This window comes from Chiloscyllium punctatum, chromosome 9 (genome assembly GCF_047496795.1).
Source record: "Chiloscyllium punctatum isolate Juve2018m chromosome 9, sChiPun1.3, whole genome shotgun sequence".
Classification (NCBI taxonomy): domain Eukaryota; kingdom Metazoa; phylum Chordata; class Chondrichthyes; order Orectolobiformes; family Hemiscylliidae; genus Chiloscyllium; species Chiloscyllium punctatum.
In genome coordinates this window covers 45878341-45903285 of record NC_092747.1, presented here as the reverse complement: position 1 = coordinate 45903285, position 24945 = coordinate 45878341, and the positions used below count along the sequence as shown (strand labels likewise).

The window sequence follows — 24945 nt, the reverse complement described above, 5'->3', positions numbered from 1 at the left end:
TGCAGAATTCTACTAGTCACTGGCTGCCATCCTGGAAAAGACTTCTTTATTCCTACTCTGTGCCTTCTGCCAATCAGCCAATACCCTATTCATACCAGTGCCTTCCTTCCCAACACCATGGGCTCTTATCCTATTGAGCAGTCTCCTGTGCAGCACCTTGTCAAATGCCTTCTGGAAATTCAAATAGATCATGTTCACTGGCTCTCCTTTATCTAACTTATTGTTATCTCCTCAAAGAATTCTAATACATTTGTCAGGCACGATATCCCCTTGATGAAGCCATGCTGAAATATCATAGAACAAAGAACATAGAACATTACAGCACAATACAGGCTCTTCGGCCTTCGATATTGCACCGACTGTGGAACCAATCTGGAGCCTATCTATCCTACACTATTTCATTTTCATTCATATGTTTATCCAATGACTATTTAAATTCCCTTAAAGTTGGTGAGTCTATTACTTTTGCAGGCAGTGTGTTCCATGCCCCTACTACTCTCTAAGTAAAGAAATTACCTTTGATGTCTGTCCTATATCTAACACCCCTGAATTTAAAGGTATGTCCCCTTGTGCTAGCCATCACCATCCGAGGAAAAAGGCTCTCACTGTCCACACTATCCACCTCTTTGATTATCTTATATGTCTTAATTAGTCACCTCTCAATCTTCTTCCTCTCATGAAAACAGCCTCAAGTCCCTCAGCCTTTCCTCATAAGACCTTCCCTCTATACCAGGTAACATCCTAGTAAATCTCCTCTGAATCCTTCTAAAGCTTCCATACCCTTTCTATAAAGCAGTGACCAGAACTGTACACAATACTCCAAGTGTGGCTGCACCAGAGCTTTGTACAGCTGAAGCATGACCTTGTGGCTCCGAAACTCAATCCTTCTGCCAATAAAAGCTAACACACCATATGCCTTCTTAATAATCCCATCAACCTGGGTGGCAACTTTCAGGGATCTATGTACATGAACACCAAGATCTCTCTGCTCATCTACACTTACCATTAGCCCAGTGCTCTTTATTCCTGTTGCCCCTTCCAAAGTGAATCATCTCATACTTTTCCACATTAAACTCCATTTTCCACCTCTCAGTAGCTCTGCTGCTTATCTATGTCCCCCTGTAAATTGCACTATCCACAACTCAATCGACCTCAGTGTCATCCACAAATTTACTAACCCATCCTCAGCTAGGTCAATTATAAAAATGACTAACAGTAGTGGCCCCAAAACAGATCCTTGTGACACGCCAATTGTAACTGAACTCCAGGATGAATATTTCCCATCAACCACCACCCTCTGTCTTCTTTCAGCTAGCTAATTTCTAATCCAAACCGCTAAATCACCCTCTATTCCATATATCTGTATTTTGTGCAATAGCCTGGGCAATAGCCACGAGGAACCTTATCAAATGCCTTACTGAAATCCATAAACACCATATCAACTGCTTTACTCTCATCACCTGTTTGGTCACCTGCTCAAAGAAGGTTTGTGAGGCATGACCTACCCTTCACAAAACTGTTGTTGACTATCCCTAATCAACTGATTTCTTTCTAGATGATTATAAATCCCTTATAACCTCTTATAACCTTTTCTAACTCTACCCACAACTGAAGTAAGGCTCACTAGTTTATAATTACCAGGGTTGTCTCTACTCCCCTTCTTGAACAAGGGAACAACATTTGCTATCCTCCAGTCTTCTGGCACTATTCCTGTAGACAATGCTGATATAAAGAACAAAGCCAAATCTCCTCCTCCCTGGCTTCCCAGAGAATCCCAGGACAAATCCCATCCGGCCCAAGAAACTTATCTATTCTCACACTTTCCAGAGTTGCTAACACCTCCTCCTTGTATCTCAGTATTCTCTTCAACAATATATATATCTATACACATATATATCCTTCAACTATATATTGGAAAGGTGAAGTTATTATCTTCAGTTCATGCTGCAAAATGCATTCCTTAGCTACAGAATCCATTTGTCCTCCTAACCTCTGCTTGAGGCTTAATCAGAATATTTGTAATCGTGGCAGCTAATAAACTCTGGACTGAGATTTCAAGCTCTCCTTTCCATCAACAATATTGCCTTTACCAGCTTCATATCATCACCTGTTTCTTCCCCTGCCTCAGCTAATTTGCTGTTAAAATCTTAATTCATTCTGTTACCTCTAGACTTAACTATTGTAATGCCTTTCTGGCTGGCCTCCTACATTGCACTCTTTATGAATTTAGACTTATTCAAAACTACCTATGTCCTAAGCTTGTCATTCATCTGTTACTCTTTTCTCACTGACAGACATTGTCTTCCAGTTGACTAATGCATCAGTTTGAAAATTTACATCCTTGTTTTCAAAGCCCTTCACAACCACAATCCATGTCCTACCTGTGTAATTTCCTGCAACCTCTACAATCGTCCAAGATACCTGTGCTACTACAATTCAGGCCCCTTGAGCATCACCAGTTTTAATTGTTGCACTGTTGGAGGCAATACCTTCAGATGCATGCTGAAACATAAGATCTGGAATCTCTGCAAAACCACGAACACCATGCTGCAACACCACTGCCACCTCTCCCCATGACCCACAAAAAAAAGACTTTCCTAATTTCTTTCCTTGTTAAAAATGCTCTTTAAGACCTGTTTCTTTTGGTCAACTGTCCAGATATCTGCAGGCGTTGCTTGACTCAAAAAGTGTAGTGCTAGAAAAGCACAGCCAGTCAGACAGCATCAAAATGTCAGTTCTCCTGCTCCTCGGATGCTGCCTGACCTGCTGTGCTTTTCCAGCACCACACTCTTCAACTCTGATCTCCAGCATCTGCAGTTCTCACTTTCTCCTGTTGATTATAACCTTACTGTGAAGCCTCTTCCAAGGATGCCTCCCTTCAAGAGGTTGTCCTCCTCCCTCAACAAGGATCTCAGTGAGTCTCTCTCTCACTGCACCCCCCAGGTCATCTCCTCTGGCCTGAAGCTCTTGAGCCACATCTTGAAGCAGACCCACTACCACAACCACATCACCTTCCTCAGCACCTGCCTGTGGAATGGACTGATCCCGCATGGTCTCCAGACTACTTCCAGACCATCACAATTTGGACCTGACTAGGACAACCAGTACCTAAAACAAATCCAAAGCCTCCAGAAATGGTTCTCCCTCTGGATCTTCCACTCCACACTTGCAGCCAGGCGCCGCCACCTACTCTCTTTGCAGTCAGCCCTGCCCCAGCTCAGGGCCACACTCTCCCAGAGCTGCAAAGGACCCTTGCTGTTCTTCATCCTTAGAAGAATCCACACGGTCAACAAATGCTTTTTCTCCACAATATTGGACATCCAAACTTTCATGGATTTACCTCCAAACTCGAGATTCCTCAATCATCCCAGAAGCTTCTCCCAACCTCCGGAACCACTCAGATGCCATTAGCCATGCGGGCACTCTAGCCGCCATTATCACAGCAAATGATGACATCCCTTCCACCCCTGCTGACCCACAGACAGCTGCCACTGCTGACTATGCCACCATGGCAATCGCCGGCAAGACAACCGATTCCGCAACTGCCCCAAGATCCACCGCCGCCAAAACCACCATGAAGTCTATCCAACACGTTACTTCCGCCCCTGTAGTTGCTGCCTCATTTCTCTTCCCTTTCCCTTATCCCAGATCCAACCTTCCAACTTGACACCGCCCTCTTGAACTTCCTACCTGTCCATCTTCCTTCCCACCTATCCGCTCCACCCTCCTCTCCGACATTTCACCTTCACACCCACCTTCATCTACCTATCGCATTCCCAGCTATCTTTCATTTACCCCCCCCTCTTCCATTTATCTCTCAGCCCTCTTGAGGCACTCCCTCTTTCCTGATGAAGAGCTTATGCTCAAAACGTTGACTCTCTTGCTCCTCGGATGCTGCCTGACCAGCTGTGCTTTTCCAGCACCACACTCTTCGACTCTGATCTCCAGCATCTGTAGTCCTGACTTTTTCCCATATGTTGCTTGATGTCAAATTTTGTCAAATAATTATCTGTTAATGGTAATTAAGGCAGTTATTTGAAAATCAGGATTCTAAATGGCTAAAGGAAATTGGGATTAAGACATAGGAACAGTAATAAGCCATTCAGTCCATTGTGTCCACTCTGCTATTCAAGAAGATCATAGTTGATCTGATGATCCTCAACTACACTTCCTTGTCTTATCCCCTAACCCTAATTCCTTTAATGATTAAGAATTCTACTTATCTCAGCTTTGAATACACTTAATGACCCAGATTTGACAGCCATCCTGACTTGCAGTAAAGAATTCCACAGATTCACCTGCGTCTAACAGGAGTTCCTTCTCATGTCGGTCTTAAATGGGTGAATCCTTACTCTGGTCCTAGAATCTCCCACAAGGGAAAACAATCTTACTGCATTTACCCTGTCAAGCCCACAAAGAATCTTATATGTTTCAATAAGGTCTCCTCTCATTCTCCTAAACTCCAATCAGTACACCTTTTGTATTAAGAAAATCCCTCCATCAGTCTAATGAGTCTTCTGTGGATTGCCTCCAATGCCCGCATACCTTCCTTTAGCTAAAGAAACAAAAATTGTTCAGAGTATTCCAGGTTTGGTCTGACTGGTACCTTGTACAGTTTTATACAAGATCTCCCCATTTTTATACTCTATTCCCTTTGAAGTAAAGGTCATCATTTTATTTCACTATTATCCACCGAACTTGGATTCTAACTTTTTGTGATTTATGTACCAACACTTCCAAATCCTCCTGTGCTGCAGCTTTCTGCAGTCTTTATCCATTTAAATAATATTCAGCTTTTCTATTCTTCCTGCCAATGTGCATAATCTTGCATTTTCCAGCATTATATTCCAATAACCAGGCTTTTGGTCACTTGCCTAACCTGCCTATATCCCTTTGAAGACTCTATATATCGTCTTCACAACTTGCCTTCCCACCTATGTTTGTATCAGCTACAAACATGGCTATAGTGTATTCATTGGGGGTGAAATAAGTGACCAGTCAATGTCATTATCAGCCCGAAACGTGGATTTTCCTGGTCCTCGGATGCTGCCTGACCTGCTGTGCTTTTCCAGCAACACACTCTCGACTCTAGTCTCCAGTCCTCACTTTCGCCTAATGTCATTATCATATTCCCTCACTCTATTGCCAGTCACCGTGAGCAGTTGACAGGATAAAAAATGGTTGCTGCATTTGTCACAAACTGGTTATTGACATGCGCGTTCTGCGTGCGCGGCTCTCGGGGCCTGTTTGCTCTCTATGGTGCGGTCGCCATCACTCAGAGAGCGGAGGGGAGGGAATATGGCGGTGGAGTCCAGAGTCACCCAGGAGGAGATTAAGAAAGAACCGGAGAAGCCAGTGGATCGCGAAAAGGTGAAAATCGTTCGCAGTGACGGGGGTTGGCGAGGGCTGTTACCTGAGGCAGTAGCGGCGGCCTTGCAGGTTGAGTCAGGTCAAGGCCTGGGTTATGTCAATTCCGGGGAAGTGCACGTTGGAAGATGCCGCCACCGCCGCCGCCGCTGCGGGGTCTCTCTCACTCTCAGACACTGGGTGGACTGACTGAGGTGCCGCGGTCTGAGCTGATTGAGGGTGAGGCCAAGGTTTCTCCTTTCGGCCCAATTTCAACCAGTCACTGGAAATTTCTACATCGAAAACCAGGAGTCTTCTGTTTTTTAAAAAAAAATAATTGTTTTGTTCTGAATGTTTTTCTTTGTGATACATTGTGAGGGTGTTAATAGGGTTCCAGTCAGAACAAGCTGCGAACCTGCACCTAAACATAAAATTGTAGGATTACGGCTGGGGACCAATGTAATTGGGGCAGGGGAGAAACAGGCGGTATCAGATCGGTCGCCTGTGAGCACCTACTGTTTAATTTAATTAAACTAAATTGGATATCGGGCATGTCGTAGAGAGTTGATATGACTCCTATTTTGCCAGCGCTGAGGACAAACTTCTGTTTCCATATATTATCAACTAAAAGAGACATAGCTCATTGCTGTGTATGCAGAAACCACAATGTCCGAATTTTCATCCAGTCTTTTATGCCAGTCCACTTACTACTTTCTTAGTTCAGTTGTGAAACATCCCCCATTCAGGAGATGAAAACGTTAATCTCTTATTGTTTCAAAATAGGTGTGAAATTAAGTGCAGAATTTTAAACAGGAAAGCTGTTTTTTATAATTTATGATTTTTAAAAAGAAAAATCTCAGTCTCACTGAGAACTTTTGTGGGTTTTTTTGTTTCTTTGAATATATTTTTGTGTCACATTAGAAATAATTTCCACAATTCTCTGCTTTTTTTTTCACTTGTGAGATGTGAGTGTTCTGAATACCTAATCTAATTTACACCCATCCCTAATTGTCTGAGCAAAAGTGATGGTGAGATGCCACCTTGAACCACTTCTGCCCTTGGGGTGTAGGGATGCCCAAAATGCTGTTAGGAAGGGAGTACCAAGATTTTGATCCACAACAGGGGATGAGCTTGATTTTGTCGACATTCCCATGTATATGCTATCCTTGTCCTTGTAAGCAGTAGTCAGATTTGGAGGTGCCAGTGTTGGACTGGGATTAGATTAGATTAGATTACTTACAGTGTGGAAACAGGCCCTTCGGCCCAACAAGTCCACACCGCCCTGCCGAAGCGCAACCCACCCATACCCCTACATCTACCCCTTACCTAACACTACGGGCAATTTAGCATGGCCAATCCACCTGACCTGCACATCTTTGGACTGTGGGAGGAAACCGGAGCACCCGGAGGAAACCCACGCAGACACGGGGAGAACGTGCAAACTCCACACAGTCAGTCGCCTGAGGCGGGAATTGAACCCGGGTCTCAGGCGCTGTGAGGCAGCAGTGCCACCGTGCCGCCCACAAATGTACAGAGGGATGTACAGAGTTAAAATCTTTCATCAGGTGGATGTGAAGTATAAGATCGTAAGGCACAGAATTTATAGCAAAAGTTTACAGTTTTGTTATAAATTGTCTTACTATCTTATACTCCACAACCACCTGATGAAGCAGTGTTCCAAAAGCTAGTGCTTTCAAATAAACCTGTTGGACTATAACCTGGTGTGTGTGATTTTAAACTTAGTAAGCAGCGGTGGTTTGGAAGATGTTGGCAGAGGAGCCTTGGTGAGCTACTGTAGTATACCTCTTAGATGGTACACAATGCTGCCCCTATGTCAGTGGCAAAAGAAGTGACTATTGAAAGTAGTGGTTGGGGTGCCAATCAGGTGGGCTTTTGTTCTGGATAGTGTTGAGCTTCTTGGCTGTTTTTGGAACTGCATGCAGACAATGGAGAGCCACTCCTGACTTTTGTTGTGAAGATGCTGGGCAGGTGTTGGAGAGACGAAGTTTGAGTGACTCGTACATGGTGTGAATATATTATGCCTGATGTGCATAAATGACATTTACACAGCTCGAAGCTTTCATAATTTTCACATTTTTTAAAAGAAAGTGATGAGTTTTCTTTGGATTGCTTTCATGGAGCTGTTTGTTTGGCTGTATTGCATGATGTTTGTAATGATATTGGCCAGATATAAGTTCAAATAAATATCAATTTTGGGTGTATGCACAGGCATCATTTCATTCAACCTAATTATAATCAAGAGGAAGTTCAGCCATCTGAATTCAATGAAAGGTGGTGACTATCCTGTGACTATGGAGATACAGATTGTTTATGCAGGAGGTATAATGGCCACTTAACTCCTTTGCTGAAAATATGTTCATTTGATAGATGAGAGTAATGTCTTAGTAAAGATGTTGGGTATTGAAATAACTAAATCTGCCAAAAGGATTAGTTGGCGGTGGCAATGGGATGGGACCAGTGTGAGACAGATCTAGGGCGGAGTGAGTATGCCCATGTGAGCGATTAGAGGATCATTTCTTTGTTTAGCCAAGAATAAGGATATGTTTTAATTTTAATCCTTTTTTATTTCCTGGCTGACTATTACAGTATGTCAGAACCCTCTCAAATCTGCAATCTTAACTCCAAGTTGAGGACCTATTTGGAGGGTTCCAAAAGATGGTAACTGCCCATTGGAAGTTTAAACTTGAGCAACACTTATTCTGACACACTGCCTATGTTATATCTCAGAGGTCCTTATGCCTACCTTTCAAGACTCCTCTGTCTGTAGACCAGGACATCTCTCTTTCACCAGTTTACCTGTCACCTACGCACCAGTCTATGACAGTATTATTATTGGTGACCACCACAGAGATGAATCCCAACTTCACACAAGACTTCATTCGTCATGTTGCACGGCCCTACTACTCTGCTGAACTGGAATATCTAGGATAAAAAGGATTGTGGAAAAAATAATGTATTTCAAGTTCTGTGTAAGTTTTTTTTAAAAGGAGTTCCTGAAAAGTCACGTTGGATATCCATTGTTTTAACAGGGTATTTCTTATAAACCACGTGGTTTTAGGAATTTTCTGAAAGGTATCTGACAAGATTTATGATTGGTAAGGAGCTAGTTTCTGTTTGATGTGGAGGTGCCAGTGTTGGATTGGGTTGGACAAGATCAAAAATCACACAACACCCAGTTGTAGTCCAATGGGTTTATTTGAAAGCATTTGCTTTCGGAGCACTGCTCCTTCATCAGGTGTTAGTCTGTTTGAACAGTGTTTTGCTTGAGATTGTTTGTTTATTTGGTTTTGAGTTGGGAAAAAGACTGCTCTTTACCTTTCTGAAACACCTTGTTGTGAGTCCAGTGTAAAACTTGATTCTCTGTTTTTAAGGGGGTCTGGACAATTTCTTGATAGTCTTTTCTGAGAGAGTTGAGTCCATAAAGGCTTGAGCAACTACTGCAAGAGTCTAGAGATTTGTCTTTGTGCCATCATGTCATATTGACATCCATCTGAACATTCAACAGTGTCACAGAAAAAAAACCATTTTGAAACATTTATATTATCATATTGCAAAGCATTTCAATCAATTCTGCATCATAATCTCTATTACCTGGGTCATATATATTTTGGCATGGAGCAAACCAGATTAGAGAGATTAATGCATGCCTCAAAGACTTGTGTAGGGGGAATGGATTCCTGTTTGTGAGGCATAGGCATGAGTACTGGCAACAGTGGGATTTGTACCATTTGGAGAGTCCTGCAAACCACATAACTATGGAAATACAAAGGATTTTGAACAAAAATGGGATCAAGGGATCAAACTTAGGAAAATAAATCAAAGAGTAGAGAGGAAGCAAAAGAGAAAGGTATAAATATAGAAAATAGTAAGTAGACTGTGACAGGAAGAGATAAAGTACAAATCTAAATAAATCAGATAGAATAGACGGAATGTGAGGTGCTTTGACATGTCATAACTCAAGTGCAAGGCTATCTGAAATAGTGTTCAGTGTTAAATTATCCAGTTCACACAATTTTCATTCTAAGACCATAAATGTGTTTTGTTTAAAATGTTTAACTACTCTTGCCTGTTTGCTGCTGCTCCTCCTCCTCCCCCAACCGTCTATCCTCATACACATACACTCCAATTCTTCCACCACACCTTTCAGTGGGAGTTTTGACCACTTTTAGGTATGAATTTTCTCAACGCCCTGATGTATTCTGTATGTTGCCTTATTCTGTGATGCCGCTAAATGATTATTTTTCCCTCCCATTAAGTTCAGACTCTCTGGTCCCACAGTCTTGTTCAGTTCCTGCTCATTTTAAACTTTTATTTGCCTGTTCAGTATCTGTTACATTTTATTTCAGCTGTTCAGTTCTTGCACTTTTAAAATCTACACTCTGGCTGATCAAATATCACCCTTTTAAAATCTTCCACGAAGATGTTTATCTGTGTATACTCATAAATTTGCATAAGTTCAGCAGCCCCCAACACCGACTTTATCTAGCTTAATCCTAACTCATGATGCCATACATTTAAATCATGTAAAGTGGGTGCAGGAGAGTTTCAGAAATATAAGGTGTCTATTGACATTATTAATTTATTATTAACTTTCAATTTGGAGAGCATACATTGTTTACTTTACATGCTGTGATTCAGATAAAAAAATGATGGATATTTATTAGAGAAAAATACAACTGAATCTCTGTGCACCATTTCCATACTTTGCTGAAAAAAGCCCTTAAATCTTATTAACTTGTGTTTCTGCTGTTAATTTCTTGGACCTAGATTTGACATTTATGTCTATGTTTTGAGTAATAGCAAAATCATTACAGAAAAATGACATTTGGGATTTAATTTTAACTTTCCAAATAGAATTTTGCAAAAGAGTCATGCAATTTATGTTGATTTGTTAACTTAGTTTTTCTTAATTGAATGTTTAAAAATTTAGACCTGCCCTCTTCTGTTGAGAGTGTTCACAACTAACAATGGAAGACATCACAGAGTGGATGATTTTGCTAGAGGGAATGTCCCATCTAGTGAACTACAGATCTACACTTGGTAAGTGTTGTAATTCTCCTGTAAAACATGCTTCCAGTCATTATATGGTGCAATTGTTGTGCTTAATGATGTTGTGGCTTTTGGAAATGGATGTTTTAACTACTAGTCCATTCTGTCTTTATAACATGTTTTGCAAGGAATTTTTTTTAACTAGATTTCATTTCAAAGATTTGTCTGATTCAGTAGCCAACTCCTTGCTTCATTGACTAATAGTTCTTTTGGCCATACCTCCAATAATTGTCAATCAAATTATACAAATCCTTTTCTGATTTCAATTTTCTTCTTGCCTACAATCATAAGATTTGCATTATGTCTCCTTTATGCCTCTGATTCAACCATTATAACAGTTCCCTGCCCACTTTGTTGAATATCCTGAATAAATTTGTCTTAAATAGAGATCAAACAATTTTCAATCTTCCATTTTCTTCACCAAGTGTTTGGTGGTAAGTGTTTGTTCAGATAGTTTAAACTTATTGCCGCCTTTTTGTCTGTGAAGTAGACATATAATATAAAATTCCCTAATCAAGCATATCAGATTGTAATGTTTGTGTTTTGTACTCCTGAGGAGTGGTTTCCTTGGTGAGAAAAGTTGCTCTAACATCTTAAATTTATTTAGAAGTGGCAATTGTTTTCTTTGATCCCTCACCATCCATGGTAAGCTACAATCCAAGTACTGCACATGAGCATTTAATAAAATTATACTTACATTGTTGTTCGTATTCAGGATGGATGCTACACTGAAGGAACTAACAAGTTTAGTAAAGGAAGTCTATCCAGAGGCCCGGAAGAAAGGAACACATTTCAGCTTTGCAATTGTGTATCCAGATCCTAAACGACCTGGCTACAGGTTTGTGTAGCTTTATATTCACCGTTTTTTATGAGCTTGAAATTGAAGGAGTATGCATATCTGGATTGTTTTTACTTAAATTGTGAATGAAAAGACACTATTTTTAATAGAACTTTTCCTTGAAATTCATGTTGTGTCTGGTGATAAATGCTTGCTTCCGACTGCACTGGCGATTAATTGATAGCCTGTCTGTGGAAGAAAAGGAGATTTTCAACTTTGTTTCTGGACCTTCTGAACCTTGATTGTCTTCACCAAGAGCATCCAGAGGAACCTTCTGTGAAGATACTGTTTCTGGAGCAAGCTATATTGGGAAAGATCCCTATGGCATTGGCTTTTGTTTGGTGACCTCTGTCTTTGTAGGTCATAACTTTAGATGGACAGAATCTGAACATTCCACATCTTATCTCTTGTTTACCTTTAAGGACTAATTGGCAAAATGTATCTTTCCCAAAACGATTCTCTACAGGGAGAAATCTATTCTCTTCCCCGCGCGTTTACTTGTTGTATTTGTGTTTGTCTGTGTTTGTTTATGTGCATTTAGAGATTCTTCTTGGTGTTGCCAGTTCTTTTCAGGTAGCATAAATAGAGTCAATAACGTACAGTACGAAAACAGACCCCTCTGTCCAACTCGTCCATTATTTCAGTCCCATTTGCTAACAACTGGCCCATATCCCCCTCAACCCTTGCTATTCATATGCCTTTTAAATATTGTAACTGTAACAGCCTTCTCCATTTCCTCTGGTAGCTCATTCCATGTATGCACCACCCTCTGCATGAAAAAGTTGCCCCTTAGATCCCTTTTAAATCTTTCCTCTCTCACCCTAAACCTATGCACTCTAGTTCTGGATTCCCTCACCCCAGGGAAAAGACCTTGTCTATTTATCCTATGCATTCTCCTCATGATTTTATAAACCCCTATAAGGTCACCCCTCAGTCTCTGATGCTCCAGCGATAACAGACCCAGCCTATTCAGCCTCTCCCTATAGCTCAAATTTTCTAACCGTGGCAACCTCCTTGTAAGTCTTTTCTGAATCCTTTCAAATTTCACAACATCTTTCCTACAGCAGAGAGAGCAGGATTGAACATAATCTTCCAGAAGTGACTTAACCAATGTCCTGTAAAGCCACAACATGACCTCCCAACTCTATACTCAATACTCTCACCAATAAAGGAAAGCATACCAAATGCCGCCTTCACTGTCCTATCTACCTGCAACTCCACTTCCAAGGAACTATGAACCTGAACTCCAAGGTGTCCTTATTCAGCAACACTCCTCAGGACCTTCCCATTAAGTGTATTAGTCCTGCCCTCATTTGCCTTTCCAAAATGCAGCACCTCCCATTTATCTAAATTAAACTCCATCAGCCACTCGAACTCTTGGCCCATCTGATCAAAGGCCCATCATACACTGAGGTAACCTTCTTCTCTGTACACTACACCTTGGTGTCATGATTAGATTCCCTACAGTATGGAAACAGGCTCTTCGGCCCAACAAGTCCACACTGACCTGTTTCCCTCTAATGCACCTAACACTGGGCAATTTAGCATGGCCGATTCACGTAGCCTGCACATCTTTAGATTGATGGAGGAAACCAGAGCAATTGAAGGGAATATATGGGAATGCAGCAGGGGCAATATTTGTGAAGAGGAACAACTCCATTTAAAAAAAAAAGGGTGGGAGACTGTTAAAGTACAGATTTGAGACTGCCCAGGGAATCCCTTATAGATTCAGACATGTAAGTCTCTCTCTCGGTTCATCCCAGATATCATACTCTCGGGAATAAAAAACCTCTTACGGACTAGTTTAATTTTAGTCATCCCCTTTTATTTACCAATTGCATCACTGTTACACCATAACACTGATATCTATAAGCTAAACTAACTCTGTTCTAATAACTTAGGAGAGTAGGGTACCAGCTCTTCAAGTGCCCCAGCAGGCTACTCTGATGTACTGAGACAAAGTGGCTTCCTTTATAGGAGAAAGTGAGGACTGCAGATGCTGGAGATCAGAGCTGAAAATGTGTTGCTGGAAAAGTGCAGCAGGTCAGGCAGCATCCAAGGAGGAGGAGAATCGATGTTTCGGGCACGAGCCCTTTTTCCTGAAGAAGAGCTCATGCCTGAAACGTCGATTCTCCTGCTCCTTGGATGCTACCTGACCTGCTGCACTTTTCCAGCAACACATTTTCAGCTCTGGCTTCCTTTATACAAAAGGTTACAAAAACATTGCATGTTCTTAATTAGACAGGTAACAGTGACCGACAATAATTCATAAGGAAGAAAATTTAATTGACCGGTCTATGCATGCTTGACTAATCACTCCTACAGGCCCTAAGCCATTCATCAGGTGGGGAAAAACATATCCAGCCGAGTTAGGCACCTGCTAGCGAGATAAACTATAATAAAGAGGTACCAGTCTGAGCTAATTGGAGAGTTCATAAGGTAACCTTGCACAGCTCGCATGTCAGATACAATTGTTTTACAAAATGGCTTCTTAGCAAGGAGGGCAAACTTTTGACCATAAAATGGCTTTCTGACAGGCCACTGATGGAATATTGCGTGCAATTCTGGACTCCTTCCTATCAAAATTATCGGAAAGATGTTGTGCAACTTGAAAGGGTTCAGGAAAGATTTAAAAGGATGTTGCCAGGTTTGGAGGATTTGAGCTACAGGGAGAGGTTGAACAGGCTGGGGCTGTTTTCCCTGGAGCGTCAGAGGCTGACGGGTGACCTTATAGAGGTTTACAAAATGGAGGGGCATGGATAGGGTAAATAGACAAATTATTTTCCCTGGGGTCGGGGAGTTCAGAACTAGAGGGCATAGGTTTAGGGTGAGAGGGAAAAGATATAAGAGACCTAAGGGGCAACTTTTTCACGTAGAGGGTGGTACGTGTATGGAATGAGCTGCCAGAGGATGTGGTGGAGGCTGGTACAATTGCAATAGTTAAGAGGCATTTGGATGGGTATATGAATAGGAAGGGTTTGGAGGGATATGGGCCGGGTGTTGGCAGGTGGGACTAGATTGGTTTGGGACATCTGGTCGGCATGGACAGGTTGGATCGAAGGGTCTGTTTCCATGCTGTACATCTCTATGACACATTGTGCCAGAATCTCTTCAGTGTTACGCCTAGAATAATTTCTAAGTTAGGAGCAGACTCCTACTTTTTAAGTACTGAATCATTCTGTACCCGAGGTTGAGATGTTCCCACAAGGTTGCATTTAAACTAATTAATTAGTTTTTGAATTAAACATGCTTTCTTTTCAGGGTTGTGATTCAAATTCAAATGAGCCATAAGATCTAATTAGTTAGAATTGACAGTAGAGTAGTCTGTAAGGTCTGTAGAGTGGTCTGCAAGAACAGCAAGTAAGTTAAAGCATCATCAATATTACCTTTTACAGTGTTTGTATTTAATAACCGGTAATGGCTACTCAATATCATCATAAAGTCGCAAAATGCAATTAAATTCAAAGCAGATAAGCAGTAAGAGTTAATTTTCTACTGGCTTCAACAGCCTCAGCATTAAAATGGTCTCTCTCTCTAGTGTCCTTTTGAACTCTCAAGTCAGGGTCCTGTAACAGCAAAGATGTTTTTCTGTGTCTGCCCAGCTTGCAAGGGTACTAAGAGTACATTATAATTGACAGAACCTGACCATCAATTACAAGGCTTTTGATAGTATTGAGTTTCGTTTCCGGGTCAGAATCAAACACTTTCATTAATTTCACAAGGGAATGGTCATGAATGTTATCACTGGGTGTCCAATCACACAGATTCACTGATGCTAAGGCAAATGTTCTTAATTGTCTTAGAGCATCCTGTTGTCACTTGGTGAGCACAGATGTTTTTATCTTCTGCGCTTGCTCAGAGGTAGAAGACAGAGGGTGGTGGTGGAGGGATGTTTTTCAGACTGGAGGCCTGTGACCAGTGGAGTGCCACAAGGATCGGTGCTGGGTCCTCTACTTTTTGTCATTTATATAAATTATTTGGATGCGAGCATAAGAGGTACAGTTAGTAAGTTTGCAGATGACACCAAAATTGGAGATGTAGTGGACCGCAAAGAGGTTTCCCTCCAATTACAACAGGATCTTGACCAGATGGGCCAATGGGCTGAGAAGTGGCAGATGGAGTTGAATTCAGATAAATGTGAGGTGCTGCATTTTGGGAAAGCAAATCTTAGCAGGACTTATACACTTTAATGGGAAGGGACTACAGAGTGTTGCTGAACAAAGAGACCTTGGAGTGCAGGTTCATAGCTCCTTGAAAATGGAGTCGCAGGTAGATAGGATAATGAAGAAGGCATTTAGTATGCTTTCCTTTATTGGTCAGAGTATTGAGTACAGGAGTTGGAAGGTCATGTTGCGGCTGTGCAGGACATTGGTTAGGCCACTGTTGGAATATTGCGTGCAATTCTGGTCTTCCTATCGGAACGATGTTGTGAAACTTGAAAGGATTCAGAAAAGATTTACAAGGATATTGCCAGGATTGGAGAATTTGAGCTATAGGGAGAGGCTGAACAGGCTGGGAGTGTTTTCCCTGGAGCGTTGGAGGCTGAGGGGAGACCTTATAGAGGTTTACAAAATGATTAGGGACATGGATAAGGTAAATAGGCAAAGTCTTTTCCCTGGGGTTGGGGAGTCCAGAACTAGGGGGCAGAGGTTTAGGGTGAGAGGGGAATGATATAAAAGAGACCTAAGGGGCAACTTTTTCACATAGAGGGTGGTACGGGTATGGAATGAGCTGCCAGAGGAAGTGATGGAGGCTGGTACAATTGCAACATTTTAAGAGGCATTTAGATGGGTATATGAATAAGAAGGGTTTGGAGAGATATGGGCCGGGTGCTGGCAGGTGGGACTAGATTGGGTTGGGATATGTGGCCGGCATGGATGAGTTGGGCCGAAGGGTCTGTTTCCATGCTATACATCTCTATGACTCTCTATACCTTGAGTTTCCCCCTTTTTCTGAGCCTTCCTGCCAGTCTATTTTCTAGTGTGCAGCAAATGTGTTCTATAATTCAGAATTATATTTTAGTCTAAACGCTTAAAGACATTTTTAGGCTATAGACTTTCTCAAGACAACAGTGTATCAGAGGAGATGTGATTGGGGTAAGTGCAACAAGATGGTTAGCACAATTAAACTGTAGGGCTGGGGCTCAGGGACTAACATGGGAGATGAGAATTTTAATTAAAAGTTGAGTTGTTACATGTGGAAACTCAGTTTTTGATAAATCGATATGATGATATTTATTAGTATTGAGCGGTGAGGGAGTGGGAGAACATGCATTATGGAAGGCTTTGATTATCAGACTCACTGCAAAGTGCAACCCTTGCCACTGCCTTCCATCATCACTTGGGTCAAAAATGCCCAGTGGAAATGGAAAATGACTGGAGCCACACCCAAAGTGAGTGGACTAAGAGTTTTTTGTTTGTTAGAAAACGCAGACTCTGTCAGTGAGCAATGTGTGGCCCTTTAGGAGAAATTGCATTAATTAGGCATTTACACAGAATCATTACACCCTGCACATGAAATGCATGCACTGTCCAATTATGTGGAATACAAATCTTGGCCACAAGCAATCTTGGACATGTCATTGATCATGACTGACTGATCACAGTCATCTCTGAAACAAAAGCAATCACAGACAGCCTTAAAAAGTACCACTTGCAGACTTCAATTCGCAAAAACGTTCAAAGGTCTCATAGGCTGCACAAGTGCACAGAGCTGATTTCCTCTCACCTTGAATGGTAACTATTTGTGAACATGCTTATATGCAATGCTGTCCTTCTTGTGGGAGCTGAGGTAAGTGGGCAAGGTTTCAGTAATCCTCCCTCTGTATACATAAAATAAAGCTCTCTGTGTCAAAAGCTTTCCTTCTTGGGAGTTCTCCAGTCTCACTGTGTAGAGGACTAGTCTAAACTGTCATTTGTGATTGACATGAATGACTCTTCACATTATATCAAGAACTTGTTTGGTTTCAGATATTCTCTCCACAGCATCATTGGAGCCATGACTAATGGATCCATCTACAGCAAGGATTATCATCATGACAGTGGTGCAGCAAAGTCAGAGAAAGTAAGGAGGAACAGATGAGCCAGCTAGTCCAGGACCTGTAGCTGCTAAACTGTTGAAGTGTAAGGTCCCCTCAAAATGTGGAGGCGATACAGGAGGCCAAGAGTCTTAATGCTATTTCCTCCAGATGAGTGAGGCACATTGCCACTTTAGACTGATGATGTCCCAGAACACAGTCTCAATCCTGCTATTGAGCAGCGTGGCCATCCCTTCCTAATGGCTGTTAGGGTGACAGTTCAGCAAATTTGTTGAGACTTCTACTCGCTCAACATGGCTTTCCTGTAGATTTGAAAGATGTTCAAGTCACCACAAAGAGTTGCAGTTCTGCTTCAATTTTAAAAGCAGTATCATCCAGGGCAGCATGGTGGCTCAGTGGTTAGCACTGCTCCCTCTCAGTGCCAGGGACCCATGTTCAATTCTAGTCTCTGGCAACTGCATGGACTTTGCACATTCTCCCTGTGTCTGTGTGGGTTTCCTCCTACAATCCAAAGATGTGCATGTTAGGTGAATTGGCCAAGCTCAATTGTCCATAGCGTTCAGGCATGTGTAGGTTAGGTGCACTAGTTAGGGGTAAATATAGGGGAATGGGTCTGGGTGGGTTACTCTCTGGAGGTTCGGTGTGAACATGTTGGGCCAAATGGTCTATTTCCACACTAAAGGGATTCTGTGATTCTATGAATACAGAATGATTTTCCTTTATGCCCCTGGTCCTGGTTAATCCACACTGACCTTTGTCTGACTCCACAATGAATTGGAGCAAGTCTGAACTGACACCAAGCATTCTAGTAGAACATACTGGCGTACCATTGAGACGTGATTACATTTATTTTTTAATCATATCAAATGTTATCAAAAGCTAGACTTTGATGAATAGAATAATCACTTAAGATGAAAGAATGGCCTGACAGTTTTCCCAAGGACAAATTGTCCTAAACTGGTTTAAATAATTGTCTAAATGTGTGTTGCCAAGATACAGTTGGCTTTGAAACTACGAAATATTAAAAATACATGTTCTTTACTTTTTCCATGTATAACAATTTGTTTTAACAAAAAAAACCACCTTCAGTTCATAGTTTATACTTCAGATTAAATGTTTGTGTTTATTGAATTGCCAAGAGGTTGAATCCCAAGGAAAGTGATGTATAAATCTTCATTACATCAGTAACCGAGGCATCAAGAAGCATCTACTTGTGTTAAGGTTACAGGGTAGAGTGTCTAAGAGGAGGAGTCCAGCAAGTCTGTAAATTTGTTAACTAGTGTAAAATGAAATCTACATTAAACTCCAACATAACAATTATAACAATGTAAATAGTTTGTTCCCTTTATAACAAGAGGTTTTTTGTAAGTGGGGGGGGGGGGGGAAGGTGTGTCGGTGGTTGGTGGTGATGGTGATGGTGGTTCTCCCTCAGGCATTTTCTACACTGGGAAGTAGTGAGTGAAAATGAATTAAGGGGTAATTTTTATCTAAAGTCTAGTTTTCCCTTTTTAATTTATCAGTTAACTAAATATTACACTTTGAGTTGAGCAATTTTTTTTAATTGAAACCTTAAGTCTCTCAAACTGAGAGAAACCAATTAATTAATTAATGGCTGGATTAATCTAATTCTTTTGAAGTTTGTCAGTTGTTTTCAAGAAGCATAAGTAGAGGCTTTTCTCCGTGCTGCTTTGGCAATCGGGTGGAAAGTAGGAATTTGTTGAGATAGACGAAGGTTGGTGAGACACTGGACGCATTTCTTTCTTCCCTAATGTTTTCATTCCTGTAGTTAGCTTTTCCTTTGGTACAGTGGAAGAAGCTGATTGGTGACAACTGTTATGTTTTGTATTATTCAGAGTATATAATTTTAAAAATGACAGGATGGCAGGTCAGAGTGGCCAAATGGAGTGTACATCCTGCAATATTTGTGAAGCCATTGATTCACCATTTGTTCCAGATAAACACCCTGAAGGAAGTATCACAGACTGTAAAACCCTGAGCTCAGGATTTCAGAAATGGAACAGCAGCTGGAGTCACTGTGGTGTAATCACAGGTTGGAAGGATAAAGGCAGACAGCAAATGGATGATTGTCAGGCAATCTAAAGAAGAAAATAGACAGGTATTGCAGGAGTCTACCTTGCTTGCGAATTGGTATACCATTTAGATACAGTAAACTTTGTTTGAACCCGCATTCTTGATAAATGGGCAAACATTGTATACCAGAAGTTTACTGTATTATCTAAATCTCCCATGATGTCCAAGTAGTCATTTGAGGGTGTGAATGAGAAGGCTGTCTCTGCCGATAAGTTTTATTTAAGGCAAGGTTGCATTATTATTTATGATTTATGCTGTAAATAAAGCATACCCCCCTGTATTATGTTTCTTTTACTTAGTATATGTTTTTACATTGATTATGTAGACCTTTTGATCAATCAGCATACTCCTAGTCCCATAGGTGCCAGTTAATAAAACATTTGCTGTACTAGTAAGGACGAATGGCTCTTCAAGAGAGTGCAGTTCGAGCTAAGTTGGTGGTACTATGGGCAGCTGGACAGTGGAGGAAGACTTATACAGGAGCAATAGTTATAGGGATTGCATAGTCAGCAGGTCATACAGGCATTTCTATGGGCATTAATATGGCTCCAGAATGGTATGTTGCCTCCCAATGCCAAGGCTAAAGTATGTTCTAGAGTTGTTGCAAAACAAGGTAATCTGCCAGAGGTCACGGTCGACATTGGTATCAGTGACCTAAATAGGAGTGGGGCTAAGGTCCTGAAAGCAGATTTCACTGTGCTAGATTGGGGTGATGGTCCATGTGCTTGTGAATGTAGAACTTTGAAAATTGAGTGGTTGAACACATGGCTGGGCAGCAAGTTTCTGGGGCATTGCAAACTATACTGGTGAAGGTCAGACCTGTACAAGCCAGATGGTCTGCACCTGAACAGGACTGGGATAAATATCCTTAGAAGGGACTTTTGCTATTGCTAGTTCTAAAGAAGGGTCACTGGACCTGAAACATCAACTTTTGTTTTCTCTCCACAGATACTGCCAAACCTGCTGAGTTTCTCTCTCAATTTTGTTTGCTTAAGTTTGTAGAAACTAAATTGGCATGGGGCTGGAAACCTGAGGACAAGTTCAAAGCCAGAAAGGGGGCAGAAATTTAGTGAGTGACTGAAAGACAGGAAGCAGAGGTTGAAAAATGTACAGCACAAGAATTTGGCAGTATTAAAAGGTAATGCAAGCATAAGGAGTATAGCAAAACATAAGAAGTGGTCGACACAGGAATCTGTCAGCATTATATCATTACTATTGTGGTGTCTTGGCTTAAAGAGGGACGATGGATAGAGCTTGTTTAGCAGGCTAGAGGAGGATAAAACAGGTGGGCTTAGCATTCTTCTTTAAATCTTCAATTACAGCTGTGAGAATGGATGCTATTCTAAATGAAGTGTCAAATGAGGCCACTTGTGCGTTAAATTCAGAAGCAAATAAAGGGGCAGCCACACTGCTGCACATATACTATAGATCCCCAACAGAGAGAGAGAAGCAAACGTAGGCAAATTCCTGAGTTAAAACTCAGTTGGTTGGTAACTTCAACTTCCCAAATGTCATTTGGGATACAGACTTCCTGACAGAGAAGGAGGGTACATAATTCTTTAAAATACATTCAAGAGAATTTTTTTTTTAGCCACCATGTAATAAGCTTATCAAGAGAGGGCACATTTTTTGTCTTAGGAAATTAAGATAGGTAGGTGAATGAAATAGCAGTGGTGACCATTTTGGACATTGTGATCCTAATACAGTTAGATTTAGCATCATTATGGTTGGAGGAAAAGACATAACGTGAATAAAGGTTCTAAGTTGTGGTAAGACAGCATGACAAACCTGGAATGATCTGGCAAACTTGAATTGGATAAAGTCAGTGGGAGGCATTTAAAAGTGAAATTCTGGGCACATTCGTAGGCATGTGTCCACAAAAAGCAAGTGTGGTAATGCTAAATCTAGGGCATAGTTTTGTTAAGGGAAGGTTGTATCTTAGAGGCTTGGGTTGTCTTCCTGAGAACAAAGAAAACTGAGGGGTGATTTCTTTGAAGTGTACAGAACAATGATGGCCTTGAATAGAGTGGACAGGGAAGACCTGTTTCCTCTAGTTGGGAGATCAATTATCAATGGACGCAGATTGCAGATTTTTGATGGGCTGGCTGGAGGGGACATATGAAAAAAAACCTTTTCACCATAAATGTCTGGAATTCACTGCTTGGTTTAGATGTTGAAATGGAAGTCCTCAACTTATTTAATAGGAACCTAGGTCTACACCTGAAGCATTGTAACCAACAAGACTACAGACCAAGTGCTGAAAAATAGGATGAGAATTTATTCAGCCAGGGCAGAGATGGCAGGCTGAATAGCCTCTTTATGTGCTGTAAAATATCTGTAGTTCTGAGTGTTACTTGGAGGAGTAGATGTTTAAATTTTCAGGTTACAAGTTGTTAACTAGATTTATTATAAAGCTTATTTGGTTTTGTGTTTGTTATAAAAAGCTGGTGGATCTTAAGACTTGGAGTTTCAAAGAATGAGGGGGCATCTGATTGAAACTTACTGAACACTGAGAGGCCTGAATGGAATGGAGCACATGTTTTCTCGAGTAGGAGAGACTAGGACCTGAGGGAACAGCTTCAGAATTAAGGGACAACTCTTTTGAACTGAAATGAGGGGGAATTTCTTCAGCCAGAGAGTGAAGTTGATTACTGCAGAAGCCTGTGAAGGGCAAGTCATTGGGTGTCTTTAGGACAGAGATAGATAATTCTTAATTAGTAAGGGCATCAAAAGTTATGGGGAAAAGGCAGGAGAATGGGTTTGAGAAAGATATCAGCTCTGATTGAATTATCCTGATGTGCAGGATATGTATATTGTTGGCTGTCAGCTTTAAAGTGGCAGTGTGGAGGTCAGCAGTATGGTTAAGATGGATAGGAGGCAATAGACAGGTGAAGAGGGTGAATAAATTCACTCAACTAATTTTTCACTGTCGAAGGGGAAAGGATTTCTGTCAAAAAAATATATGTTGCACTAAACTATGTATAAAACAAGTTGCTTCCTAATAATATTTTCATAAGGTGAGTTACTTGTTACTCATTTAATATGTATCTGATAAGTTTGAGAATGCAATTGATGCAGAGTTATTTGGTGGCCAAAGCCTTAACTCTGAGGGTGCTTAAATTAGCCTGTTTCTTTTATTCACTCCCGGGATGTGACTGTCGCTGGCTGTCTATCCTTAATTACCCTTGAGAAGGGAGTGGTGAACTGCCTTCTTGAACTGTTACAGTCTGTTTATAGACCAAAGGACACTGAAGAAATAGTGATATCTTTCCAAGTTAGCTTGGTGAGTGGCTTGGAGGGGAACTTGCAAGTGGTGATACTCCTAAGTATCTGCTGCCCTTTACTTCTATCCAGAAGGACATCATGAATTTGGAAGGTGCTGTCCAAGGAGCCTTGGTGAATTTCTGCAGTGCATCATGTGGATGGTGCAAATTGCTACTGCTAGGTGTTGGTGAAGGGAGTGGGCAGTATTCCACCACACTCCTGATTTGTGCCTTGTAGATGATGGACAGGTTTTGGGGAGTCAGGAAGGGAGTTCCTCATGCTAGGATTCCAAGCCCATGCTCTTGTTTCCACTTTATTTAAAAGGTTAGTCCAATTCAGTTTCTGATCAATGGTAACCCCCAGGATGTTGACAATGTAGGATTTAGTAATGGTTATGTTACTGAACATGAAGAGGCCATTGGCAGACTCCCCTCTCATTGAGGACAATCCTGGCCTGGCATTTGTGTGGTGTCAATGTTACTTACCTCTTGTCAGCCAAGCCTGGATATTTTCCAGGTGTTACTGAATTTGGGCATGGACTACTTCAGTATCTGAGCAGTCATGGTATCTAAATCCATTATTCTTCTTATTTTTGCATTATTAACAGAAATCAAAATGGCATAAACTTAGCATATCTAGCTATGTGTCTAGTATCTGCTATCTAAAAGGGCAAATAAGGCGCAAAATAAGGCACAAATTATAAAGTGTAATTTTCTGTCTAGAATTTGATCAGTGAAGCTTTATATTATTAATTAGTCCCATTGTAGTTTTAAGAGGATGTTTGGAGTTGCTTAAAGGGAAAAGGTTAAAGTATAGAGTGTTTAATTGTGTCTTAAACAAAACTACATTGCCCATTGAGCAGTCCTAATAGATTTTAGTTTTTAACTGGTGAAAATTGCATCTAGATGACTATTGTTTTGCTTTTGTATGACAGAGTGAAGGAAATCGGTACCACTGTTTCAGGGAGGAAAGGACCAGATGACTCGATGACATTACAATCGCAAAAATTTCAAATTGGGGACTACCTGGACATTGCAATAACGCCACCTAGTAGAGCACCGCCTCCACCTGGCCGCATGAGACCATATTAATGTTCCTTCCTCACCTGCTTTGGGCAGCTATGGCTGAAATTTGGTGGCCCTGTATATGTAACCAAGAATGTTGGCATGTTTCACTGTATTTTATTCCTAAACAGGGTAATTTTTGAGAAATAATTTTGACTGAATGCAGATGTGGGGAAGCATCTGTGCGCTCTAGATACAACGTTTTTGATTTTGTTTAGTTTGTTTGCAATTTTTTAATAAAATTGTGTGCCTTCATTTCATTGTTTTTTGACTCTAGAATGTTCACATAGAATTTGTTCAGAAACTTTAATGCAATCTGGGTTTATTAAAAATTACATATCACAGTTCATGATCCTCTTCTCAACACCGAGCCAAGTTTTACTTTGATTCATAACAATATGGTTATACAAGTGTTCACAGTCTTAAAAGGTCTACAACACACTGCTGTTTACTTCACCCAGCATCATTCCTCTATTTATTAAATATTATTGGTGGTCCTTTAGTTCTGATGGTCACTGCCTTGTTGACCTCACCATGATAAATATCTTCTGCACTTTCTCCAGTGCAATCACATCCCTCCTATAATGTGGATTCTGGACTGTAAACAGTACTCTAGCTTTGGCCAAACCCATGTTTTAGACAGTTGGCATAACCTCTCTGCCTCAGCTAATATTGGCAAGAAACCTATATGCCTTTTCAACCACTTCATCTGCCATTCCACTACCTAAGGGACCAATGGATATGAACACCAAGCCTCTCCGAAACCTCAGTGCTTCCCAGGATCCTACTGTCTATCATGTATTCCCTTAATTTGTTCTGTCCAAGTCCATAAGCATCCACTTATCTAGATTGAATTACATTTGTCTCTGACCAGCCCATTTGTATCCTCCTGTAATCTAAGGTTATGCTCCACGATTTACTACCCTGCCAGTTCTCGTATCATCTGTGAAATTACTGATTAACTCGCCTATATTTGATTAAAAATAACCTCAGTCAGTGCAGGAATTGAGCTCATGCTGCTGGCATCACTGCATCACAAATCAGCTGTCTGGCAATTAAGCTAAACAAGATCCATTCAAGTCAAAATTATTTCTATATATCACCAGTAGTGAGAGTCATGTGGGACTTCACTGGACACTGGTTTTCAATTACAAAATAGCCCTTGACCATCATACTCTGCCACTTGGTCAATTCTGGATCCAGTTAGCCAAATTTCCTTAAATTCCATGGGTTCT

The 24945-nt window shown here is 41.1% G+C and overlaps 1 protein-coding gene across 1 annotated transcript; it reads left to right on the top strand.

Annotated features, from left to right (window-relative positions):
- Nucleotides 1–5234: 5234 nt before the first annotated feature.
- sap18 (Sin3A-associated protein) lies at nt 5235–23965 on the top strand. Its single transcript, XM_072577390.1, has 4 exons — nt 5235–5370; nt 10298–10407; nt 11132–11254; nt 23581–23965. The coding sequence occupies exons 1-4, from the start codon at nt 5257–5259 to the stop codon at nt 23735–23737; spliced, it is 504 nt and encodes a 167-aa protein (XP_072433491.1). The 5' UTR covers nt 5235–5256; the 3' UTR covers nt 23738–23965.
- Nucleotides 23966–24945: the final 980 nt, after the last annotated feature.